Genomic DNA, 18749 nt, shown 5'->3' with positions numbered 1-18749 from the left:
CAAATGGTGGGGTGTAAGTACAGTATCCAGTGTTTCTTTTCATACCAATTACTGATTAACATGTAGTACCTCTCAGCTCAATACCCAGTGTTGTCACTGATAGCACGTGATTATCTAGCAATTCAAGGGTCTTCTGTGGCAGCTGAGAGAGCATTTTCCAGTGGTGGTAGGGCAAGTACTGTATTGAGAAATAAGTATCTTCCAGAAACATTTGAAGCTTTACAGATTCTCAATAAATGGGTACAGGACTGGTTTATTGGATATTAAAAGAGAAGCTGCTTTGCATGAGAAGAAACCTTCAAATTAGTGGTAGATTACGTGTAAAAGTACATTTACTACAAATATGCTTAACAAAGTATATATATTTGCCCCAAATTATAACATAGTTAAGAGTTCAGCCCAGTTCAAATACAAATTGAGCTATTTTTGGAAAATTCCCACAATATGAGGTGATTCAGAGATTTTGTTCTGGTTCTGTTCTGTTCACCCCTGAATCTACTTGGTTCGGTTCGGCATTCAGAACAAAATGCCTCTGAACTGAACTGAACTGAACTGAACTTTGGCATCCCTAAACAGAACAACTAAGGAAATGAAGTATGCAAAGAGGCGGGTCCCTGCATGCCACCATTGTATTGGACTGAAGTAAATCTACCCGATATCTATGAGGCCAATCCATTTTTCAAAAGACGCTCTTTCTTTTTTAATACAATAATGATTTCACTCAACTTTGCTCAATATCCATAGAGCCAGTTCGCACTGTGGTTTATCCATTGATGTTTTCATGATCTGGCCAAATCTTGCCATATTTACCTCAAATTTCACACTTTCAAAAATTGGTGTCAGATCTGCCCTAGTCGCTACAAGTGAGCCATTCACATCAACCTCTCACAGATAGATTTGTCCCATTCTATTCTAGCTCTGATGATCTCTTAGCTACTTGTATGACTGTACTTGCTTCTGTGAACATCCAAGAGCATATCTAGTACCGCGGTGGCAATGGCCGTCTAACAATAATATCCACCAGATTATGATTTGGAGTCAATTGGATACGGGTAATGACGAGAATAAATATTACTTTCTCCTGGTAAGTCTTAAAGCAACAGGGCCCAGACCATGGGCAGCGTGCGCTTTTGAAGTCAAGACCCTATTACGCCACTGTTCAGGCGACTCATCACTCTCAAACTCAACATCCACCCGCCAATCGCGGAGCAACATAACTAGGAAGCATATCATCTCCGCCAAAGCGAATTTGCGGCCGATACACGCACGAGTCCCATGACTAAATCCAAGAAACGCATCATGGGCGGCCGTATCATCGTTCCAACGAGAAGGTTCGAATTCTTCAGGGTCAGGGAAATACCGTGGGTCGTGATCTATAACAAAAGGCAAAGAAGTTGACTTTAAACAGTTCAGCAACTGGACGTAAGACGTACGGATCCTGAGTATGTTGATGCAAGCCAGTGTACCTTTCTTGATAACGACATCGCGCACTTTCTGCCCAGTCGTGGGATCTGTGATGGTTAGTAGGGTATCCTGGATAGCCTCTCGGACCACAAGTGGAATGGGTGCTAAAGGCCGCAGCGTGAGAGACTGATTATCGTTTTCTACAATAGAAAGCGCACGATATAGCCTCATCGTTTCTTGAATGATATTCAATATATACTTAAAGGACTCGAAATCTTGGATAATCTGTGAGAACGACGCGGGGTTAAACTGCGATCATCTGAATGACCGAAAGTATAACATGACGTACCGGCTCTCGACGGCCAGGCAGCACTCGCTCAATTTCAAATAAGGCTTGTTCCTGCTTATCTTGGTACAAGCCCAACAGCGCCAAAGCTGCCGTCAGCGTCCGTGACGACGTTTCTGTGGAAATCGCCGTGTACCTCAAGCTGTCCGAATTTAACAGTGGCCGTGGCCGATAACTCACCATGGCCAGCAAATAGCATCACAAATGTATTTCCTATCACTTCACCTTCATTCAGCGTAAATTTGCCACCATCGACGCTGGCTTTCACTATATTATTGAAGACTGTGTTTGTACCCAGATCGTCATCTTCTACCATTTCGTTTTTTCTTATGCTGTCTAGGCGATATGCAACCTGAGATTTCATGAAGGCAAATATATTGGTGAATCCAGCTTCCACCCGTCTGAGTCTAATAAACATTCGTGAAATTCATCGCTTTAGAACTAGTAAATTTAAGATAAACTAAACTGACCGTTCAATAGGGAGCAAGTATGCCCATCTAGGTGTTAGCATGCGTAGGGAGATGTTGCTAGCCATGATCATCACGCATTCTTGTAGTGACATTTCCTTCTCCGATGTAGCCTTGGATTCTGACCACGTGATAGGGAGGCCAAAAACGCAAGAAGATATGACACTGAAAGTAAACTAAAGAGAAGAGAGGGGTAGGAAAGTAATCAGGATCAAAAACGACTCCTCACATCGTAGACCAACCTTTGATGTCAGATCGTTGATTACAGAAGGGGTAACCGTACTCTGAGTGTCCCATCCCTTAGAGGATAACATTTCATAATAATTGCGAATTCCTTCTTTCCATACGAGAGCGCTCCTAGAAATGACTATATAATGAAACGTTAAAGTACTATGTCGGATAGAGTCGACGTACAACTTCTGGGAAAAGGCAGGATGGACAATCTTGCGATGCACCTTCCATTTCTCCTTTTGGGTGGAAACAATGTTCTCACCAAGTAATCTAATAAGATTATCAGCACGAAATGGATTAAACCGAGATGAAAATAATGGCCGTACTGGCTGCCAAGCTCGAGCTCTTGCTTATCGAAGTTGTCTGTATGTCTAAGAACCTGCCGCATCAGTTCGACAGATGAAACATAAATGGTGGGAGGTCCTAGTAGCCATGGAACGACGGATATGATGTCTTGGCCCTTCGTCATCACTTGAAACGAGTTACCCATCTATACAGTGACGATCAACTAGCACTGACTTACGGTTCTCTGAACGTTGGAGATCCCATACAAAATTAATGCCGACGTTGGTAAAGAAGGAGTTTAGCCTAGTTGGCAGGACCATACTCAAGCTAGAGAAGGGGGAGAGAGCACATCGGAATCCAGAGGAATGTCCCACCGCCTATGTCGAACATCATCAGATTTTCGACATACAGAAAACAACGAGAAAAAGCCGACCTGGAGACCATTTAGAAACTTGAAGGCTCGCGAAAAGGCAAATATAACCAATGCTGCGACAATAAGAGTTAGATGTAGCATCCTGTGTACTGGTACATACACTCGAAAGCACTCGAAATGATTTTATGGAGGTCCCGAAGGTGCAGTCGAACTGGCTGAACTACGTAAAACTCCGCCATATACCAGGCCCAAGTAAGTATTTACTCGCATTGTTCTTGGGGCAAGTTTTGGAAACCCAAAGAGGATTAGCTCAGAGTTCTGAATTGCGCTTAGCCATAAAACTATCAAGCGAGTTCGACCACTTTGCAGATGGGCCTGACCTTCGCCCGAATAACTAACTACTCGCTGGTCTGAGATCCTGAGATTGAGTGATCGATGTGGCAGTGCCCTCAATGCGCTTAGGCCCGGCTCAAGCCGACTTCGACACCGTAATGTAATGCTTCCACATGCGAGTAAGCCAGTGATTCAAGCAGACCGAGTCTCGTGCATCGCTATCTATGTACATGTACACACCTAATCATATAATCTGTTATCTCGAGAAAATCCAAGTCTCTTCCTATAGTTCCAACCCCTCCAAACTTCTGGCTTGAATATTAGTTACCAGCCAACGAACAGCCACGAAGAACTGGTCGACATAGGCTGGAACACGATCAGAGAAAATGGGGTCACAGTCTACTCTAACCTTGACTACTTCTCCCTCCACAATAGTCGTCCATTCTATACCAATATCATTCTCTGCTCCTGCCGGTCCAGGTTGTATAGCCCTGTAGGGTGGATTTCCTTCTATCGAAGAGAAGTTGTAGCTGGAGGTAGAAAATGGGGTCATGTCTTGTTCAATGGCAGATAATACCGCTTCGTAGTTGACAGCAGAAATATCAGTCATCTTGTCTTGATTGTATTGGGTACGGCGCAGTAGCTCGAGTACTGTATCGGTTGAGAGGAAATCGACGCGGTCGATGGCGATGTTGTATGTTGGAGCACACATCTCTGTAATTCCCTTGACGGGTAGACTTCGACACGCTTCTGCCTGTGGGATGAGCACTACATCACGTTTCGATTCGTGTCGCTTTACCAACGCAAAGGCAACCTTTGAAAGTGTCGATGATTTGATACCGTATGTTTGAGTGACTTTCGCCATACCAGAAAGCTGCTCGACTCGCAAAAAGTCGGGGCCAAGGCAAGAACTACTGGTAAATGTCGACTTTTCACACTGGGGAAAACCGATAATGTCTGCAGTACGGATTCGATCAACATGCCAAGCAATATCAGATTCATGATTTCCTTCCGCAATTATGTAGTCCACGTAATTTCGGAATGGGACGGGCTCAGGGAGCTGCTGTCTTGAAATAGCACTGTCGATCTCTGCCAAGAGACATTCTCTGCTCCAAGCATCCATAATAGCATGATGAGCAATAATGAGTAAGGTAGGTGGTTCGGTGCGGAATAGTTCGAACTTGATCAAAGTGCCAGGAACTGCTAATGCGTAGCGCGTGTCGTCTCTAATGATGCTTTCTAGAGACTGAGCGTCCTCAGCAGGGTAGATATGCACCATTTCATCCCGAAGCTTCTGGTGGTAACGGAAGACGACCTGGCGCCGAAGTTCATCGAAGATAGTGGAGCGTAGAGCAGTATGCCGCGAAATTACTATTTCGAGGGCGCCTATAAAGGTATCGATGTCCGTGCGTGCCGTCACCACTTGGTGCATCATGAAACTGCGACGAGACTGGCCCATCAAAAGTAATCTCTGCGAAAGAGTAGTCTCGTAGACATCCTCCACATCGTCGGGCGTTAACCCGCGATGCTCTAAAACTTGCTGCAAAGCATCACGGTCATATGGTACTTCACGGCGTTCTGACAAAGCTGTTGTCTCGGGCTTGCTCGAAGTCGATTGGATCTGGTCTTCCAAGAAGCGGCCCAAAGCTGTGACCGTAGGATGTTGGAATATGACTCTGAACGGTAAGTCCGGAATCGAAAATTGAGCGCGGAGTGTGTTCAATAGCTCGGGTGCGCGGAACGAATGGAGGCCCAAGGAGATGAAGTCGGTTCGAAGAGGGATCTATGGTAGTGAGGAAAAACAATAGTGAGGACATTATGAAGAAAGGCGTTGAATTTTAGGAATAACTACCTTCAGAGGTTCTTCATGTAAGACTTCAGCAATACACTCTTGAACTCGGGCTTGAGTATCGTTTTCAGGATGATACGATTCGGACTGTGCTCCAAGGGGCAGGCTCTCAGCCCACATACTGGATTCTGCAAGCATCCTTCGATCCACTTTGCCATTTCCGGTGAGAGGTAAGCTAGCTTTGATGATGATACGATGAGGTACCATGTATGATGGGAGCTTCTCGCGACAACGATCGTGCAGCTTGACGGTCAAGTCACGAGCATGATGAGCTTCGACAGACTTCGTAGGGCAATTGGTGAGTCGTTCATCAGTTTCAATAGCGCTGAAATCGCCTTTGACAGGCGACGAACCACGCGAAAATACAGCTGCCATGGACTGGTCGATGCCTAGAGACTTGATGCTGATGTCAACTTGATAGCCAAGACTTGTAGACAGTTTGGCGATATCTTTTGGTGACAGAGCATTGACACACGAGTCCAAAGCAGTGGCCGCGGAAACAAGTTCAGATGCTGTGGGTGGCGATGGAGAAGACGACATAAGCTGTAGAGCCCCCTGTTCAACGGCTACAAGAGAGTTTGGGATGCCTCGAATCGCCACAATATCCTGACCAGAGGACAATAACTCCCGCAACTGCGAAGCAGTCGTATATCCCAACCATCGATCGGATTTCACCAACTCGGGTGAGGTGCCAACGTGAAGAACTACCTGGTAACGGAACTGACTGAGTTCGTTACGGGCCGACATCATCTTGGGTACAATTTCGACATGGGAAATACGATTGCCAGGCTGGTTTTGAAGCCCGAAGAAGAACGACGGATTGACCTTGAGTTCCATTTGCCGACGCTGCCACTGATCGAGCCTGTCATGAATCTCCGAAGTCGGCAAATCAGGATCTGGATCACAGTGCAGTACGCGAGCCAAGTCGTGATGCTTGTCTACACCAAGATTGCGAATATCTCCAAGGAAGATGCGTCCGCCATCCTGGAGCTTATCGGTACATAGTTTGAGCACGGTGTGGAGATACTCCGAAGAGGGAAAATATTGAACGACGCTGTTCAGAATGATCAGATCGAAGCGCTTCTCGCTGGGAAGGAGTCGGCCAAGTTCGTCGGCCACTCCTTGAAAGAGTGTGACCTTCTCTTGTAGACCTCGCTCGACGAGACGCGCCTTTACATAATCCAGTGCTGAACCCAGCATATCCATCGCGCAGTATTCCTGGCAACGTGATTCGAGAGAAAACAATATCATACCAGTTCCACACCCGATTTCCAGAACCGAGTCACTCTGCTTCACAGGAATACTCTGCAAAGTATCTGAGAGCCAATCCTGCATTTCTGATCGACGTATAGGTACTCCATCGTACATACTAACCTGTATCAAAGAAAATAGATGGTTCAAAGTCAGAATGGGGTGATGGCGGATTATTTCAAGTGGAAGTTTTCACCCAGCCAGTAAAATCGGCTCCAACCAATGCCGGGTCTATGTTCTCGAAATGTTGATGATAAAAAGCCTCCCTGAGTCTCACACTGTCGCTGGCCTGCTCCCGATGTCCAGAGGGATCTGTAAGGCTAACATCATCCTTTTGGACTACATAGGCTATAAGTTGGTCATCTGCGGTTACGACAACAGCGGCTTGGTCTATCCCATCTGATCCAGCACACAAGACAGCCTCAATCTCTCCGGGCTCTAGCCTTTGTCCACGAATCTTAACTTGATTATCATTTCGTCCTACGAATTCCAGTAGATGACCATCTACGGATGGAATAAATCGGCCAATGTCTCCTGTACGATAGACTCGAGTCAAAGAACCATCTCCTTCGAGATTATTGACCGTGACTGTGGATATAAGACATAAATTTGAATTTGGTAGTTGTGAAATGTGAAGCAGACGTACCGAATTTGCTGGAAGTAATATCGGGTTGACCAAGATAGCCCGCAGCAAGGCCAGCGCCGCCGATACATATTTCACCTGGATGGCCAAGTTCCACAGGACGAAGTTTATCATCCAAAAGGTAAACGGTTGTGTTGGGAAGACAACGACCTATAGGTATTGGACGGGAGAACGAATCGTCGTAATCAAAGTTGCCTGTAGGTATCTCAAAAGTTGTGATATAAACGGTAGCTTCGGTAGGGCCATAAAGATTAACCAGTCTAGTAGTTGGTGCATGACGGAAGAAATTTTTGACAGGAGCTGTTTGGAGTTTCTCGCCACCAACGACTAACAGGTCAAGTGTTTTACTGAGAGAAACTGCGTTGGATACATCACTGATAATATGATGAAAAACCGCGGTCGGTAGGAATGCTTTCGTAATCGAGTTCTCTACGAAGAAAGCGACGACGGCTTCAGTATCTGCAAGGTGCGCAGTCAAAACAAATAGGGTTCCGCCGTGACAAAGAGTGCCCCAGATGTCAAGTGAAGAGACGTCGAACGTGATATTGTTGACCATGGCTACACGATCTCCCGGCTGTATCTCCATAAGACGGCCTTTGACCATGTTCGTCATCCCAACCTTCGATTAAAATGAGCGGCAGAATAGTTGTACGGTTACTGGAATGCTCACATGTTGAATCAGCACTCCCTTGGGACGTCCCGTGCTGCCAGATGTAAAGAATATGACCAGTGTACCGTTTTGCGGATTCAGGCAGGATGAAGGAAGTTCGGTATGGCCAAAGATACAAGTGCGTTCCACGAAAGGTACTATGTCGAACGGAATGGCACGGCCAAGTGATGCCACTTGATGTCCGGACCCGGTAAGAAGAAGACGGGCATCAGATTGTAAGACCTGATCGTCGAGTCTAGCTGGAGGAGCGGAGGGATCAAGAGGGAGATATGATAAACCAGTCTTGACAACAGCCAGGACAGAAACTACGAAGAGGGCAGAACGGGGTATACAGATTGCAACTGTGCTGGATCCTGTGGTATTTTTCAGGCGGAAAAAGATCTCGTGGCTAAGATTGTTTGACCATCGCTCCAATTCTGAATATGTAAGAGTGAAATATTGGTCCTGAACAGCAATTGCGGTAGGTTCTGCTGCGACTCGCTGACGAAAGAGAGTGATTAGGCCTTGAAACGACATGCTTTAAGAGATGGCGTTATAATTGTGGAAGTAGGACAGTCCAAGCTTGAGAGTCAGCCTATCTCATCAAGGCCCAGGACTTTAACTTGCACTATGATGGGATCCATAATAAACTTTTTCGGCTTAGAGGCTCTAGTTGAAATTCGGTTGCCGTACGTACGTACTGAGTACAACTTGAAGCGACTTGAAGGGTACAGTGTCGCCGTTTGATCTGAAGTAAATCTTGCCAGCGGGACGGTAATTCGCTTTAAAATTAGTGTGGTTCGTATATACTCGTGCGTGGGCTGCACGTTGTCGCGTCTACGCATCTCCCAGTCCGACATGTCATAGTAATTTAAAGGCAGTGAGGAAACGCAGGTAGGGGAGTTTCCGATGGTAGAGCCAGCGTCTCGGGTTTCGCCGACTGCACCTTGGATGCTACATTACTTACCGGCGGCCTAAGATCGCGGTTTAACCGTTACTTACAGAAGAATCTAAAATATCATACAGCTACTGTGAGTGGTCACTGGAGTCTGTAGTAGAGCTTCGTCGTTCATGGTAAAGACATTGTGCCTTGGACAGTACAGCTACTGTGAGTGGCCACTGGAGTCTGTAGTAGAGCTTCGTCGTTCATGGTAAAGACATTGTGCCTTGGACAGCATGGGCTTACTGTAAACTATGTTTGTCTTCAAGTTTATCTTACGTTGAACCGAATATATTCGGTTCACAGACTCCGCTACATGTCGTATAAAAGTACTTTGCGGTCCCACATCCGGACTACGACCTACCAACATGCTGCGCGTTCTGATTGCTCTGGTGACTGTCTTCATCGTCTCGCGGCTCGCTAAGCTGCGCTCAGGCCTCAAAGTATGTGTGTCGACGTTCTTGATCATTAGTCTAGTTCTAACTTCTCTTCTTCAGGCGGTGGACCATCTTCCAGGACTTCGTTGTGCGTTCACGCCGATATCTGGATGGGGTTTCGTCATCCCAACAAGTCTCAATCCATTGCTCTTCAATCCCGGGAGCAACTTCTTTTGGTCGATGAAATTCAATGGATGTCAGTCTGCCCCAGATGTATATTTATCATTGTGCTAATCTGGCCTCCTGATTAGTATACCCGAAGTATGACATTATTTCCATTGTCCCATGGCTTCAAGGACCCGCAACAATATTCGTGTCATCCGTAGAGATGATGCGTCAAATTATAGGACGCACGGACGCTTTCGATAAATTGACAGATAGCCCTGGCGTGTAGTGCGTCGCATGTTTGAGTATTTATTCTACCCATTGAATTGATCACTCGTATTCTCCAGCTTATTCGGCGAGAACGTCGCCAGTCTGCAGAGGGAAGGATGGAAAAAACATCGAAGAATTCTCAATCCAGCCTTCTCACCTAAACTGTACGTCCTATTCCGTCCTTATTTTTCAGAATTCTCTTACGACCTACACCGAATTCCAGATACAATATGGTGTGGAATGAAAGTATCAGAATATTTCATGAAATGGCCACATGTGAAGGAGAGTGGAAGGATGCTCCTGTGGCTGATGTTACTACTCTGACCGCTAGGGTAAGATTTTCTTGTATTTGTGTACTATCGAGATATCTGACTACTCTTTGCATTGCCAGTTTGCTCTCATGGTCGTCTCGTCTTGTGCATACGACTTTCGCTTCACTTGGTCTGACCCACTTCCCACTGCTGCGTCAGGAGGAGAGAAAACTATCCGAGAATGTTTCGACATTGCGCTCAATTCTATTCCTATCCGGCTCCTGGCCCCTAGATGGGCGTATTCTTTACCTTCTAAGATGTTCGTCCACCCATCCTTCACCAACAGAGCACTTGCTTATATATCCAATTCACAGGCTCCGTCGAGTAGACTATGCTTTCAACAGGCTCACCTCGTTTTCCAAGTCACAGGTCGCTCTGCGCCGAGAGCAGATGATTAATGGAACAATGGATAACGACAATGGGCTTGGAATGAGTGCAGTCTTCAATACTCTCGTTAGGGCCGGCGAAGACGACGGCAGGTTTGCACTCAGTGAACGTGAAGTTGTCGGAAATACGTTCACTATGCTCTTCGCGGGTCACGGTAAGTCAATTCTTGCTTGTGTCTGCCCTAGAATGTACTGAGCGAGTTATCGCGACAAACCTTACTCGTTTGCAGAAACGACAGCTCGAGCATTGAGTGCAACTTTGGCAATGCTTAGTCTTCACCAGGATGAGCAAGAACGAGTTTATCAAGAAATTACGCGAGTTTTACCTGACGGTCGTGAGCCGGTAAGACGATTCACGCACTGTATCTGCATTTGTTTTCGCTGACACTATTTTGGTAGGCTTTCGAGGATTTTGATTCTTTCACCCACACCCGAAATTGTTTCACAGAGGCCATGAGGCTATATCGTAAGGTTTTGAATCTTTCTACTCGTAACAGATTGCTGAAGAGTCGCCTGTTGACCTTAGCGCCTGCCTCCGTTATCTTGAGGGAAGCCATGCAAGATGCTGTACTTTCGATTACAGATCGAGACAGAGGCAAAAAGGTGCGGGATGTGATAATCAAGAAAGGCACGCTTACTTGCATCGATGTTATTGGCATACGTACGTTTCTCAGCCTCGCGTCTGATATAGGAGGCCGCTTGACTGTACTCTTTTTATCCAGATTATAATCCTCGTTATTTCCCTGATCCAGAAATATTCGAACCATCTCGTTGGGAAGACAGTACTGTCAACACCGATGCGTTCGTTGGATTTGGCCATGGACCTCGTGTGTGCATTGGAGACAGATTTTCGATCGTCGAGAGCATTTGCTTCTTGGTCATGCTACTTCGCACCTGGAAGGTGGAAGTTAACTTGCTAAACAATGAAACATTGGAACAATGGCGACAACGGGTCTTGACTGGGAAGAATACAGTTACATTATGTTTGGGCGAAGTCTCTCTTAAGCTCACTAAGAGATCGTGATGAGTCTACGGAGTTGTTCTGGTCGCTAGGGCTATCTTTCAACGAGTCGATGTTTAATTATAATCACAACAATACTATAGTGACATATGAGTCCATGGTGCCAGTTTTATGTCTAGTCACACTCAACGTGATGGGTGCAATAGCCCCGATGTACCGCACCAAACATTACCAGCGCACAAAGGTGAAATGTTCATGTCTATCGCCTCGTGTAGGCACCCACTCCAGTATTATGTCTTCGATCAGTTTCTACTTGGTCATTTTGCAGACGTCTAAATCATACGGTCGAAACCTACCAACCAGAACAGTATCAGGATTCAGAGCAAACATTACATTTCGTATCCGGGTTGTAAGTGGGGTAGATGTTTAGACTATCGTACCTGCCGAAACCAAACATCACCGTAAGTAGAACAACCCAGAGAATGGCATAAACACTATCTCAGCCTCGTAAAAACATTATACCAAATTCCAACATCACTTCATCCCTAAGACTCTGATTTGCGTTTGATATGTAAAAAGTGACCTTTCCCCTTCGGCAATAAACAATGGGTGTCGCTGAGATTTGGAACCGGAACATCATGGTACACCTTGCCACTTCTATCAACGCGGCTGTATTCGAAGTTGTGAATGAATAGAGCTACAGTGAACTTGATGTAGAGCTTGGCGATTCGCATGCCGAGGCAGGGGTGCATACCTGAGTTAAGGAGGAATGGAGCAACGCAGCGAGATGGGTTAGTTCCATGATGAGAGATTTAGCGGTGACGTTCACTCACCAATGCCCCAACCTAAAAACTTCCCTTGTGACCTATCGTGCTCGAATTTAGCAGGGTCAGCCCATCGTGCAGGATTCCATGTTGAAGGATTAGGATAATTGTCCTTGTTCATTTGCTCGATCCCGAATGGATACATCAAGAACTCGCCACGCTCAACTTTGAGTCCATTCAGCTCAACATCTCCACCAATGTTCCTGCGGAAAGCAGGCTCAGTTGATACTATTCGAACTGTCTCCGTAATCACAGCCTCCATGACAGGAGTCGAGCCCTCCCATGCATCCAATGGTATCTGCGCGAAGCGAACGTGTGCGGGGAGTGCAAGGTCCGGACAATGTTCCCCGCAAAGAGACTGGAGCTCATTGCGCACCTTTGTGTCCCATTCGCTGTATATAAGCGCATATTAATGTTATTGAATACAATGAAACTAGGGAGAAAGTTACGGATGAGTTTTGAGGAACATCAGTACCCAATTAGCCACTATGGCACTGGAAAAAATAAACTTGCGTAAGACGAAAAGCGGCCAAAAATACGAGACAACCCACGAGGGAGCGGTACCAATGAAGACAATCCACAACATGTACTTGAGAACATAATAAGACATTTGGTTCCAACACAAGACACCTGTAATTGTTGGCTAACTTACTGGAAATATGTCATCAATGGTATCACCCTGGTCGAGCATAAATTGAAACGCATCGTTTTCACACCTTCCTTCGTCTCCGCGCTTTTTGATGATGTCTGTGAGGATACCATAAAGATCGCCGATAGCTTTTTTCCGCTTCTGTACAACGCTCCCAGGGGCCCAGGAAGTAAAAGCATTATTGAAGCTGAATTCTTGCTCCGAGTTCCAGAACCTCAAAAGCTCGCCCATGCCGTGCAAAGTAGAGAGATCATCAGCGAACTGGAAGTATTGTTTCAAACGCAGAACGCATATAGATTATCAACATACTTACCTCTCTGGCGCATTGGCTACGCATCGTCATGTGAAACATCAGCTGTAATGAAACAAAACAGTTAGCTAACGGTAAAGTAAGAATGGCCCCTGTTTCATACACCGAAGGAGTTGGCGAATGGATCAACTTGGTCGTTTTTTGGCCATGAATTCATATGGGTATTAAGGTCGGAGAAAAGCTCGGGAATCACTGTACGGACAAGAAATTAGCAGTAATATTTGAGTATCAATATACTGACTGACATTTTTCCAGTCGATCCCGGTGTAGAAGCGAATGTGTTCGTCTTATGAATAAAGCGAAGCGTTTCTGGTTAGCTGGTCTGTTTTCCATTACTTCTTCAATTCTAGGAGCCTGTGACCATAATGAGTAGGGTACGTGCGACAGCAAGAGTTAAGAATGCTCTGTGAAGACACTGACATGACCGGTAAGTATTTGGAAACCTTCACCGTTATCGAGAGTTCGGGAGAAAAAGAAGAGCTTTCGAGCTTGTTCTCCTGTAGGAATTACGACAGTGTGCTAAAGGTAATAATCGCAGATTTAGCGGAGTGAATTCCAAATAAAAGATATATTTACACCAAAAACGCTGAACTTGGGTGTCTTGCCAGAGAGGCTGGCCTTCGTAGCCATGTCGAGGAACTTTTCACGATTCACAAAGAAAGAGCATGATCCAATGAAAGGGATACTGTAAAGGGGATAAAAACCATCAGATTTCTTGAGCTGTGAATACCAGACAGCAAGAACGCCCGCAGAGATAAGCACAGAACCCAAAGTAAAGTTCACACTTGCTAAGCTCTTGGGAACGAGAGATAACACAATGGAGTTGTACAGAAAGCGCAGGGACGACATCATGCAGGCCATGTACTAATGTAGCACCTACATGGACATGGATGCTGTCTACTCATTTAAATCACAGGGGTCGGGAAAGCCACGATTGGTACGCATGAGTAGCCAACACGTTCTGTCACTAACTTGGTTTGTATGTTAAGCTTATTCGGTCCCGAATATACTATGGCCCTTCGATCAAACCTAGTCAAGTGCGACATAACGTTGAGGTCCTCGTCAATCTATTAGCATCGTTCAGAGTAAAAGGCTAAGCGCGACAGGGTCTGTCGCCTAAATTCGGCTGTTTTCAAGCAAAGCCATCGATCTGCAATTCTAGTTACCTAAGGATAAAACCGGCTTTCATCGAAAATAACAGAAAATACTAATATTTATTTGAAGTGGAGATCAGATCTTCAATCGGCGCTAGAAGTTCACTGGGGTACGGGGGAGTTACTCTATTCAACAATGCCTCACCTGGCATTGCAGCATGTCTCACGAAAGGACAGATCGTGACAACGAGAATGAACAGGACCTTGACCAAGTTGACGATGGGTCTTCAAAGACTTTTACCAGCTGTTTCACGGACCCATCAGAACAAATCAACACACAAGGTAAACCTGCTCTCCCTTACATCTCCTGGACGGATTCTTGTATACATCGGTTGATAGAATGGCTAGAGAAGCATCTGAGATGCCGTCAGATGCTTTTTTCGGACTCTAGGTCTGTAGCCAAGGATGAAGGGAGGCCAGTCGTCAAGGACACCAAAAAAGTGAAGGAATATATCCATGAATGGATTGCAAAGCACGTCTTCAAGAATGACTCTCAAGAAATGATGCATGTTGCTGTTGATCACCACCGCAAGAAGTTTGGTGTTTCTGTACAGAATCGATTAGCAATGCATGTATTTTGCTTATATGTTGTCTATTATTTTATTGACCAAACTATATAGATTGGGTGATAAATATAAGGCACTTGTACGAGGTCTCTTGAAGACTGGTCAGGGTATACCATCGGAGGAAGCATCGCAGGGTTTTGATAATTCTTTTCGTAAGTCTGTAGATATATTGAAATATACCTCATTAAAATATTTATCAGAGAAAATCCGAAAGGACTTCAAGTGGTGGGATTGGTTGCATGCATTCTGGGAAACGTCGCCGAAATATAACGCTAAACCAGTGACAGGGTCCAAGGGCCAGTACATCGACTCTCAAGCCGTGACTCTGTTGTTTCCGATGCGTGCTGATCATGATGCTATGGCTCGGGGCATTCAGCAGCATGAACAGGAAAGGCTAGTGCCGTTGCTCTTCATGGGAAGTCCCCTACATCATCAGGCCATGGACGGTGTTGATGATGAGAACTGCAGTTAGAAAACCACACACAAAAAAAAACTAACACACAATCCTCCCAGATTCCACGGAACTTGTTTATGGGCTTTGCCTCCTAGAACAGTGGAGTGGTCTGGTTGTTCGTGGGGTGGTACGTATAAAGATCCTTCAAAGTAAAACCCAGAGATGTATGAGTTTGGGTTTTGAGGAGGAGGGATAGTTGAATTTGTAGAAGATAGGGGGCTTAGTGATGAGTATAGATGAGCACTACCTTGCTAATTGTAGCACAAGGTAGGTTTGGGAACGACAATATGACGAGGTTCCCAGTGATAGCAGGCTCCTGACGCACAAACTGTAGTGCTCAGAAGGACTCTAATCGAAAGGGATGACAATGACTTCAAAAGTGGGAAGTGACGATGACAGCAGTTGACAGTGGTAGAAGTGGGAAGTGTTGTGACCACACTGGATCACAAGTAGCAGAGTAGTGAACTTGAGAGTAGAGAAGAAGTCTGGATTTGAGTTCTTCTTGTTGTTTTTACAAGGTAAAATACAGGGGTTTATATAGTAAAAGAAAAGTAGGCTATGCACAGTATAGCTGTGCAAAAAGAATGAGAAAGAATATGAAGGTACGCTGACGAATCCTGCGTAGGTAGTACAGGATAAGATTGTCAAAAAAAGGAAAAGAAAGGGATAGAACAATAAATGCTGTGAGTAATGTCACAGGTTTGTACAGCCATAAAGTAAAGTCCAATAGCAAAAAGAGAGCAGGAAAATCATGATGTCATGGGAAGATGCAGTAAAAAAAAGGGCAAGGCAAAACACTATCAGTATCAGCACAGTTCCTTTATTGTCAGTCAGGCATTCTAAAAAAATATGTGTCCATAAAAATGATTCAAAAATCAAAAATAATCGCACTGTAAATGAATGTTCTGCTGAAGAAAAAGAAACTGGAGCCACCGGTCCACCACCTAGTCCAAATCCGACGGTTCCAAGGCCTTACCAATGGACTGGTTGTATTGGACCACCTGGTCAAATGAGGGAGGGAGGGGAGTAGTTCCAATTTGGAACAAGTGAGTCCCAGGCAGTGTGTGGTAGGTGTAGCTGTAGCGAAGACGATGGACAAATGATAAGTGTACCCAAGTGAATGGGACAGCAATGAACATGGGCGATGCAAGGGGATGAACCTTCTCCAGCTCAAAAATTACCCACCCACGCTCCAACCAGGCAAGACGAGCGACCGATGTTTTGATAGTATATGATGGTAGATCGACGTCATAAAGATGGACCTGTTGCCCTATTTGGACCGGCCGCCGGGGCTTTGCTGATATCAGCAGTGGCACGTGGTAGTCAACGGATCGGCGACGGAAGCGGATAGGAAGTGGTGACATCAGAAATGGTGGGGGTGCAAATAAGATGAGGAGGAGGAGGGTGGAGGTGACGGAAAAGTGGATTAGAATGGGGACCCAGAAACGACCGTCAGGTGAGAATAAAAAGGAGAGCAAGGGTCCCATGGTGGGGCTGAGTAAAGTAAGGGAGAACAACAAAAGCAAGGGCACAATATGTAGCCAGTGGCAACACGAAAATTTGCCGAAATGCAGAAAGTACTGAATGGAAAAGCAAAGGTAAGCGTGACTGGATTGCCTAATAGAGGTGATGCTGATCAGCCACAAGTTCGAAAAAGGCAATATTAAATACTATTCCACGTGGCACTGTGCCTGTGTGGCGCAAAGGCAAGTCTTTTGAATATTCGCTTCGTTATTGACACCTGTCCATGCTACCAATCAACTTTGGTGCATGACACCGTGTGACCAGCTCCACTGTGTGAGAGACTTGTAGCTAAAATAAGGAAAAAGGCAGCGCAGCGTGAGAAGGTGGAGTTTGAACAAACATCAGGAAAAACACTTTGGCTATATAGCAGAGGCAATACTATTTATGCTATTATAGCTCTAATAGTACTATATAACAGAGAAGATACTACGATAGCTCTTATAGTACTATAGCAGAGGCAATACTATTTATACTATTATAGCTCTAATAGTACTATAAGTTTGAGCACACATGTATAATGTTATATAGCTAGCCAAGGCATTATAATGGCTCTTATAGCTCTAATAGCCTATATAGCTGTCAAGACCATAGTACATATTTATAGCAATGCTTTATCCAAGTATAAGTTGTGACAATGTGTAAAAAAAATGACAAGTCCATTAAAGGTCAATATGTATAGTATATTTTGTAAGCCTTTATGGTGTAGTGGATAAATGTGTGGTATGTGGCTGTAGATTGATTGGTCAGCAAAAAGCGGACCAACAGGTTGAGAGTTCAAACCTTGTGTGTGATTAATTTTTTAAAATCAGCCACAGCTCTCTGATAGCTCACATAGTCAGCCATATGCTATAAGTGCTATCAGTGCTATAAGAGGCTATAGCCAACTATAAGAGTACTATAAGAGCACATTGTTCCTGAATAGATGTTGGGGTTTGTATTGCAGCTATGATCACTATGACAACTATATTTGCAACTATAGTACTATTAGAGCCTATATAGCCAAAGTGTTTTTCCTGATGAAATGGAAAGGGCTGCATGGCACAGGGTGTGGAAACTACAGAAGAAAGTTAAAGTGGAGAATGAAATTTAAAGGTCCAAATATGGTGTATTGTAACAGCTGGGGATTTCCTTGCAGAGAAAATAGAAACTGTTTGGAAGTTCTTCCAGAGATGTCAAGAGAGAAAGTTATCATTGAACCCGGGTAAAACATTTTTATTCATGAACAAAGCTAACTATGCAGGAACTATTGTATCAAAAGAAGGCATTAAACCAGATAGGATCAAAGTCAAAACAATATTGGATTGGCCGAAACCCAAAACAGCACACAATGTACTAGGATTTCTAGGACTTACAGGACACTTCCGACCTTTGATAGCAGACTATGCAAGGAAAGCACAGCCTTTATCAGACCTTATACGCAATATCAAACCAGTAACCTCAAAAGGAACAAAACTGCAAAAAGGATCATACAAGAGAGTATTGATGGAAAATAACATAACCAAGAAATGGGGCATCAAACAAGAGCAAGCTTTTGCAACGCTGAAGACAGTGTTAATGTCAGAACCAGTGCTGAAAGCTCCAAGATGGGATCTGCAATTAGTAGTCACAACGGATGGATCAAAGAAAGGATTTGGAGCAACACTCTCACAAAAATGGCCAACAAAGAAAGAAGACGGCACTACAAAATTAGTGGAACATGCTATCACATTTGCATCCAAATAAACAACAACTACCAAGGAAGCATACTCTCCATACATGCTCAAATTTGCCGCATTACACTTCGCACTTGGAAAATTTAAGAAATATATACATGGACAACTAATCGAAATCGTAATTGACTGTCAAGCTTTGAAAGATACACTAAATAACACGAATCTATCAACAGTGCATGCTAGATGGAAAGACACCCTTATAGGATGGGACATAGTCAAAGCTACTCATCGAGACGGAGAATTGAATCAAGCCAACGGTTTGAGCAGAATATGGCAAAACAAGCAAGATACACCAGAAAATGGACACAAATATAT

General features: G+C 44.7%; 5 protein-coding genes across 5 annotated transcripts; 2 read left to right on the top strand and 3 right to left on the bottom strand.

The window, feature by feature from the left end:
• Positions 1-1475: 1475 nt before the first annotated feature.
• Positions 1476-2298, bottom strand: SERLADRAFT_472187 (uncharacterized protein; the record flags this gene model as incomplete). Its single annotated transcript, XM_007320451.1, has 5 exons — positions 1476-1568; positions 1623-1689; positions 1754-1866; positions 1931-2157; positions 2221-2298. Coding segments are annotated over 5 exons (570 nt in total), but the record flags the coding sequence as incomplete, so codon positions are not given.
• A 1331-nt stretch (positions 2299-3629) lies between these two features.
• Positions 3630-4664, bottom strand: SERLADRAFT_472186 (uncharacterized protein; the record flags this gene model as incomplete). The annotated part of the gene is made up of 1 exon (XM_007320450.1): positions 3630-4664. One exon carries the CDS (start codon positions 4560-4562, stop codon positions 3723-3725), a length of 840 nt encoding a protein of 279 aa, XP_007320512.1.
• A 4475-nt stretch (positions 4665-9139) lies between these two features.
• On the top strand, positions 9140-11304 carry SERLADRAFT_440011 (uncharacterized protein; the record flags this gene model as incomplete). The annotated part of the gene is made up of 11 exons (XM_007320449.1): positions 9140-9214; positions 9269-9404; positions 9460-9601; positions 9661-9747; positions 9807-9915; positions 9975-10153; positions 10209-10435; positions 10511-10623; positions 10680-10746; positions 10807-10941; positions 11003-11304. 11 exons carry the CDS (start codon positions 9140-9142, stop codon positions 11302-11304), a joined length of 1572 nt encoding a protein of 523 aa, XP_007320511.1.
• Positions 11305-11614: 310 nt separating this feature from the next.
• Positions 11615-13885, bottom strand: SERLADRAFT_416660 (uncharacterized protein; the record flags this gene model as incomplete). The annotated part of the gene is made up of 10 exons (XM_007320448.1): positions 11615-11995; positions 12075-12457; positions 12515-12559; positions 12617-12654; positions 12718-12975; positions 13028-13069; positions 13128-13216; positions 13270-13378; positions 13445-13543; positions 13601-13885. The coding sequence occupies 10 exons, from the start codon at positions 13883-13885 to the stop codon at positions 11787-11789; spliced, it is 1557 nt and encodes a 518-aa protein (XP_007320510.1).
• Positions 13886-14336: 451 nt separating this feature from the next.
• SERLADRAFT_440009 (uncharacterized protein) lies at positions 14337-15216 on the top strand (the record flags this gene model as incomplete). Its single annotated transcript, XM_007320447.1, has 3 exons — positions 14337-14750; positions 14818-14896; positions 14945-15216. 3 exons carry the CDS (start codon positions 14337-14339, stop codon positions 15214-15216), a joined length of 765 nt encoding a protein of 254 aa, XP_007320509.1.
• Between the last annotated feature and the right edge of the window lie 3533 nt (positions 15217-18749).

Source organism: Serpula lacrymans, assembly GCF_000218685.1.
Source record: "Serpula lacrymans var. lacrymans S7.9 unplaced genomic scaffold SERLAscaffold_9, whole genome shotgun sequence".
NCBI lineage: Eukaryota > Fungi > Basidiomycota > Agaricomycetes > Boletales > Serpulaceae > Serpula > Serpula lacrymans.
This window is presented reverse-complemented; position numbering and strand designations above follow the sequence as displayed.